The sequence below is a fragment of the Centropristis striata genome, chromosome 10 (genome assembly GCF_030273125.1).
Source record: "Centropristis striata isolate RG_2023a ecotype Rhode Island chromosome 10, C.striata_1.0, whole genome shotgun sequence".
Classification (NCBI taxonomy): domain Eukaryota; kingdom Metazoa; phylum Chordata; class Actinopteri; order Perciformes; family Serranidae; genus Centropristis; species Centropristis striata.
This window is the reverse complement of record NC_081526.1, coordinates 15,325,829-15,333,313: the sequence shown is the minus strand read 5'-3', so window position 1 is coordinate 15,333,313 and position 7,485 is coordinate 15,325,829. Positions and strand designations below refer to the sequence as shown.

The window sequence follows — 7,485 nt, the reverse complement described above, 5'->3', positions numbered from 1 at the left end:
CAAGGTTGCAGGATTCCTGTATTTGTTATTTCACAACACAGGTTTACACAATGAAATGTAATGGGTAGTCCCATTCATGCTACACATTTATACAAAGATTTAAATTAGAATAGAATGCAATAAAATTAAAAAAAACTATTTAAATTGTTTACACTTTCATACAAATATTTATACAAATATATACCTGAAGTAACTTTGGGATTGAGGGTAGTGCAAAAGAGAGTGGTATGGTAATGTGCAAAACCATCAAACAAAATGATATCATTTGTTTATGTTTTCAGTTTCACTAATACGTGATATGGTAAAATCCTCCTAAAACACCTTACAAATATGGGATGGGAATTCCCAACATCTTAAGTAATCCTTTGTTATTTTAATTTAATTGAAATGTAGCTAAGATGCTTTGATAGTTTAAATATGCATGTGCAAGTGAAATTCTTAACCAACTTTTGTCCCTTCGACTTTGCTCGTCTGCTTTTTGTCCTTTTGAGCGCACCGTAGAAACCGGAAGTACTCGAAAAAGCTCCAGCAAAACAAAAACAAATTGAAGCGAAATAATCTTACTAAAAATAATAGTAATGTCACTAAAAATGGAGAATCAAACCCCAAAGCCAACGAGTAACGAGTCACGTTGCGTATTTTTTAACACAGATTCAGAAGACTATCGATGCGTAAGTAACCAACGTAACTCTAACTCAATTTAGCTTCCTTTTTAAAGCTAATTAGCTAATTAGTTAGCTTCATAACGTCTGACTGATTTTTACTCGACCTGATTGATTTGTTGGTTGATTGATGAGTTGGTGAATGGGGGCCTGACACTTGCATGGCATGGTACCCAGTGCTAAACTGTAAGCTTATAACTGATGCTGTTCATCTTACATGCTAACTAGCCTTATTAATTAGCCTACTGATTATTAGCAACGTTAAAACTGTTGCAGCTAAGTAAAACACCCCGTAAAATTAACGTCAGCTTTACCGTCTCACTCGCTAATGCAGAGCTAACATTACTCAAGTGTGTCTGACAAGCGAACTAAAGCTAACCTACCTGACAGTTAACAGTTTATTTAATCTGTTGTAACTCATGCTTTATATTAAATTATGTTTATCAACGTGTTTTTAGATTTGAGCCTCAGACATGGGGGCGGAAAGAGTCTGTGATAAGTGGATAGTATGAATAAAGATAAGCAGAAAGTTTCTTATCTTGAAATGATAAGTAAACCTGTTGTGTCAGGTTAGATGTCAATGTGAAGGAGAGCAACAAAACAGTAGCACAATAACTTCCGTTGTAGACAGACACTAAAAACATTTACTGAAGTGCTTATACTTTATTGGAATATTTAAATGTTACTGTTTTATTTTATACCTTCATTCAAGCTGCGGAAAATGTACTTTTTTCTTTATTACATTTAGTTTGCAGAGTATTTAAATATACTTACTAACTACTGCGCATTAAGATTGCAGATCACACAATGCATTAACAAAGATTAAACCTCCCAACTGTATGTAAAGCAGTTAATATTTTCTGACATGTTAATGCATCAACAATAATGATCCTGTAGCATCATGATATAACATGGGCAGGTTATATCACACTCACAGAGACCATTCTGTATAATACTTCATTATGCAAGTAATGCTTCTATACTTTTATCTAATTCAAATTTTATATTTTAGAGTGGTATTGCTACTTTTACTAAAGTTAAAGATCTAAAAATTATACTCTGCAAAGTTTAGTACAGTTCAGTGACCTGGCAGTTTACTAACTTTTATTTGTTTGTTTTTTTGTATAATTTATTGCAGGAGTTAACATAAATTTACATTTGAATACATGCCATGTTCTTCATACTCCTGCAAGTTTGTGTATTTTATAAGGAGTAAATAATAATAGCAGTAAAAATAACAAAGTAAATAGATAAATAAGGAGACAATAATAGTAAGGTGGAAAAAAGTGAGAATAAAGTAGGCTAGTATGATGATATACATACATATCGTCATCATGTATATATGATGGTATACATACATAAATACACTTACATAGATAGGGCTATTCTATTTATAGAGATATATACTGATTATTGGAGATCAAGCCGATAATCAAATAGCTGTATATATGTGTACTATATCCAATATACACTGTGATTTCCTTTTCCCAAGCACTTAAGTGTGAACCTTATTACTGTAAGTTGATGTGGACAAAAGCGTCATCATTAATATAGTTTAATGGTTTGAAATGTTTTATTTGAGTGCATTTCACTGTAAGCTGTTATTTTGTCCACACGGGACAAAATGGGATTGCTCCATACGTACAACATAGTGCAATCCAATGCAACAACACCAACCATAGACACACTGGCAGCTAGCCAGGAATTGAGTCAACACTGCTCTGGCAAAGTCTCTTGCACAAAAAGTACACATCATGACCTTCATACATTCATGTTAGATTTCAGGTGGTTGTGGCATTGAGTCCAAACTCTGAGGATTTGTGTGAGATGTGACGGTAAACCTTTCACTTGTTACCTTATCTTCAGAATAATCTTGTTAGGAAATACCTGGCTTGGAGCAGCTTTAGGCTTCAGGTCAACATATGCTCTTTTGACCTAACTTAGAATGCTGCAGTTATGCTGTCCTGCCTTGAGCTTAAATATCTCCATTACATGCGACATGCGATCAGTTATAATTGCGAGTGATCGATCACAGCGTCCCATGCACTGACTGACAAACCCTGATACAGATTTCCCTCATTGACCCACTAAGACATTCATCCATTTCTCTCCCATCCTGTTTTGTTGCCTGCATTGTCCAATTTTCAGTTAAGCAACAGATTGTCACAGATTTAAGTTGAATCTGTGTTTTCTTTTGCTCTGATAAGGAAGCATATTGTCTTCATAAATCTAGACTATCCAAGATTAATACCAGTTGTTATATTTGGGATTTTATCTTAGGATATTCAAGTCTGCTCCATGCTAATGAGAAAGTGGGCGTAAAGGAATTGTATTGTAGCAGATAGTTTGATAAATTGTTGTGGTTTTAAGGATATGTTTAGTTTAGTTTAGTACTGGGAGCTAATTAGTCTATTAAAAAATAGTCAGTCAACAGAAAAAATATTTGCAATATTGGTATAATTGGCTTATTATTTCAGTATGTTTGAAGCAAAAAAAAGAAAAAAACCCAGAAATAATCACAGGGTAAAGAGTCGTCCAAATTATGTAAACTTGTCATAGCACAGTTCAGCTCTTCATAGCGCCCTGCCTGATCATGATTATTAATAATTAAACACAATTATTGGCATCTTAATATTCTGTTTACTTTAGCAGTATAGACGGCAATCACAAATTAACTCATAGTAATGTATAATAAAAACACTGTATTCATTTGTTTATTAAACCATTTTCTAACAAAGTGCAGAGTCTCAGCCTTTTAAACTCTCCTGCAGTTCCGTATTGGGAGCCATCATTTAAATGTAATTAAAACAGTAATAAAATGGTAAATGGCTTCAGAGAAAAATCTCTCTTTGTCCAATCTTTTCTTTTCAGTGTATCCAGAAATCTTGAAAACAAATTATTATATGTAACCTGCAACCCACTTCAATGCATTTAATAAAAGCAGTCACATTCCCTGCATAACGGCATGTTTTCAGACAGATCGAAGGTGGTCGTTTTGTTGCCACTTCCCTGCAGAAACAGGTGTAGACATTGTTTGCAGAAGGGCTCAGCATGAGTGTTGCACAGCTGATTGTGTGTACATGTCCTGCTCTATTTTGCATGCAAGACTGCTGCCGGGCCCCTTCATTTCCCCTGAAGCTTTAAGGACTGACGCACACATTTCTCGTCCTTTTCATTCCTGCACTCTTTTTCTTTCCTCTCCGGTTTCTCTCTGAGTTGTTCTCAAATCAGCTTCAGCTTGAATGTTGCTTTGCAGGAAATATGTTGAGTGTCAGGTTCTCTTTTTTCCACTCAACTGTCATTTAAAAGCACTCTGTGTTTTATAGCATATTAAAATGCGTGAGATGCATGTGAAGGTGTACGTGCATAAACACCTTAGATGTTTGAGGTTACTCACATTTCTCATACTCGGGTTGCCTGAAGTGTATGCAAACTTTTATTACACTTCCTTTGATTACACACATGCTTGCCTTGCACACAAACACACAAAGACATGCTTGAACAAATAGCAGTCTTGTCCACCCAGTTATTTCTAAGCTTATGATTATAACGATGACAGTACTGTGTTTGTATTGCACTTCTCTGTAAATTTGCACAGTAAGCAATGCATATGTCAATTATACTCTTGTTTGTATTATTCATGGATATGAGCCATATAGTAATGAATTGTTTCTGATTTACAGATGGTGATTTTAACAGTTAAACGAGCCACGGGAACTTTCTCCTTAGTAGGATGGTAAATATTTCCTCAAATTATTTCTTTCTCAAACGATACTTTGTCTTGGAACCTTCACTTTCATTTCCCACCAAATAGTTTAACTGTTCATAGCTATAATTAGATAGGATATCAGAGCGATGGAAGAGTTAACCGTGATATTAAAGGTTCCCTGTGGAGTTTAAGATCTCTCCCGGCACATTAGAGCTGTTTTTTTGTTGAGCGAGTCCTCTTTTTGTTTATGGTGGATTTAAAATACATAAAAATCAGCTTTGCAGATGTTTTATGGGGAAGCGAATGCACTCGACTACTTCGTTAGACCTCAAGGACACACTTAATGTAAACGGAACTCTGTTTGTTTACAAGAAAACTCCACAGGGCACCTTTAACCTGTGCAAACTGTGAACACTGCAGTAAACCTGTAATAAATACTACCTTGGTAAAGCTTGTAATATTCAGCTTTTGAGGCCGTATCTACCATAGGTGAATTAAACTTTATGTTAAATTTAGAAGCTGTGTTTTCCAGTATTCTTGTATTTGCCACAACCTGTTTGTCAGAAATGTTTGTCCAGTGAAGTAAAAGCAATTCAAGTCTGTGCTGTTCATAAAAAGCGTCAGGTGTAACTACATGCAAGATATGCATTTAAAATGTTGTTTTCTAATGAAGCTGAATGATTTATTTCTCAAAGCCAGGCCCAGAGCTAGCTAAGTTTAACTGAACTTTTTAGAAATGTACAGGGGTAATTAGGATGTTTGGACTCCAATCTCTTCTGGCGAAAAAGCACATTTATAATCTAAAAGAATTAATTGCAATATCAGTTGTGATTTTGGAGTTGGCATCTAGTGGCATTTTGATGCACTGCATCTTCCAAAATGTAGCTGTGTTGGTTGCTGTTTGGCTGTGGGCTTCACTCCTTCAAATGCCGCTGAGCCGGTTTTTGGCAAGTTTTCTGCAGGTTACTTTAGTTTATGACTGAACCGGCACTACATAAATGGTCAGTAATCTTACTTTAAGCTAAAGAATATCAGCAATTAGAGTTAAAGGTTCCAACACAGCCTGCAGGGATAAGTGTTGGAGATGTTATGATGTATTTATGTGCAGTAAGACGGTATATCATAGTGTGAGCAACAAATTAGCTGTCCTGTTCAAATTGTCGCCCTTGCAGGTAACGAAAAACATCTCACTGTTGTCTCTCTTCTCTCCACAGCATTTTCATGCTGTTTGTGATCTGGCTGCTTCGAAGGTATCACTCTTTGGCTCAGGTAAATTTTTTTACTGCCCCCACCTCGTTGATTAGTCGACTAATTTGTGGTTTTGGTCTCAGGCAACTATGATTGCTTTATTTTATTTTTTTATTTCTTTCTGCTGATTGACTTATTTCTAACTTGTTTTTTATTTCATTATTTTTTTTATTTTTAAAAAAGCAATCCAGGAAATATTCACAAAAGATAAAGTGGAACTAATAGATTTTTCTGTTGATAACGGCTTAACTAACTACTGGTTTCAGCTCTAGGTATATATTTATTATATAATTAGTGGTGTGATTTCTTTGTTTTGATTTCTTAGATTTTTAACTTTGAATGAAAGCTATGTGGATTGTGAACCAATTGTTTGACATCATGACTATGCAAAGGAACAAATAACTTTGTTAAAGAATATATAATATCATACATACATTATACATTATACATGCATTGCAAAACCATTCTAGAATGAAAACTTAGAAAATAAAAAATAAGATAAATTGCTTGATATACATCAGTACTGTATCTTCAGTATCAGTCAATTGCAAACAATTTAAATGAAGTGATAACATATCTAACATAATTTGTAAGCCACCTTAAGTGATGTTTGCTACATTATATTTCAGTTTTTTTTTAAAGTTATATTGGTGATATCAGACAACACATAAGCCTATACCAATAGATTCTGATTATATATGATGGCTTATATCCTCCTATACATTTTGGGCTCTAGTTTATGGTCTGTTTGCTTTGTTGCCACCGGAAATATGCTCAATTAGCCATGTCAAATCTTGGCCTAATTGAACCCAATTAAAATGCGCAGATTCATCAGTCGTGGAGTTAATTGACTCATGGTTGTTCTGTGTTAATGACGGCTGTCTTTTACCTCTCCAAATAAAGAGGTTTGCATTTATTTACTTTAGGCTGAATAACATTAGTTCGAGGTTTTCTTTTATCCGAAGCAATTTCACGAAGCAGACGAAGCTGAGGTGTTTTTGAAGCCCGTCTAGCAGGTCTGTCAGGTTTAGCGGCACTCCATGTTATCCTCCTAATCTGAAGTAAATGACAGCTTAATGTGAAGCTCTGTTGGATCCTATTACCTCTGGACTGGGTCGCACAGAGCGGCTTCACCTCCTCCTGCTCTTCCTCCTCCACCTCCTCTCACACCACATAAACCCTCTCCTTACCTCCATCCCCTCACAAAGGTTATCCATCAGTCAATAGTCTTTAATGCTCTCTTTTTTCTTTTTCTGTCTCCACCTCCTCCCCCGCCTCTTCTTCTGTAGCCTTGGCAGGGTCATTGCTGGACACAAATTAATAAGAGGCTGTGTGTGTGTGTGTGTGTGTGTGTGTGTGTGTGTGTGTGTGTGTGTGTGTGTGTGTGTGTGTGTGTCCACGGCCACACTTTGTAACCACCTCCGTAGACAGCTGGCATGCATCACAACTACCCTGTTAAAATTCTGCAGCACGCATATTATTGGTTTATTTCATATAAAATACAATGAGTTCAGTTTATATAGAAGAAATTAAGGAGACTCTCTCCTCCATCCTGTGATATTTTCACTGAGTTGTCACCAGGGACATCGTATGCCAAGCTGTCAGCCGCATCAGTGATCATTTGATCTATAATTTGCCCTTCTCTCTATATGCACTCGCATATTGAGCAGGCATGTTTTGTTAGAGAATCCCTCTTCATGTCTTCCTCTTATTTTCACTGTACAGAAGATGATTCTCAGCCTGACTGTAGCTGCCTTCTTCGATAGTGTAGCATATGTCATGGTGAGTTACTCGAGTCTGTTTCACTAAACACCCACATAGCAGACGTTTTTCTTTTTTCTTTTTTGGTGGTTTATAAAAAATCTC

General features: G+C 35.8%; 1 protein-coding gene across 1 annotated transcript in view; it reads left to right on the top strand.

The window, feature by feature from the left end:
- The first annotated feature begins 495 nt into the window (after positions 1 to 495).
- Positions 496 to 7,485, top strand: part of si:dkey-100n23.5 — a 52,310-nt gene continuing 45,320 nt past the window's right edge. Inside the window, exons 1-4 of the mRNA XM_059343384.1 lie at positions 496 to 671; positions 4,346 to 4,398; positions 5,586 to 5,640; positions 7,345 to 7,401. Coding sequence (XP_059199367.1) covers positions 579 to 671; positions 4,346 to 4,398; positions 5,586 to 5,640; positions 7,345 to 7,401 — 258 coding nt within the window. The 5' untranslated portion in view covers positions 496 to 578. The remainder of the gene's footprint in view (positions 672 to 4,345; positions 4,399 to 5,585; positions 5,641 to 7,344; positions 7,402 to 7,485) is intronic.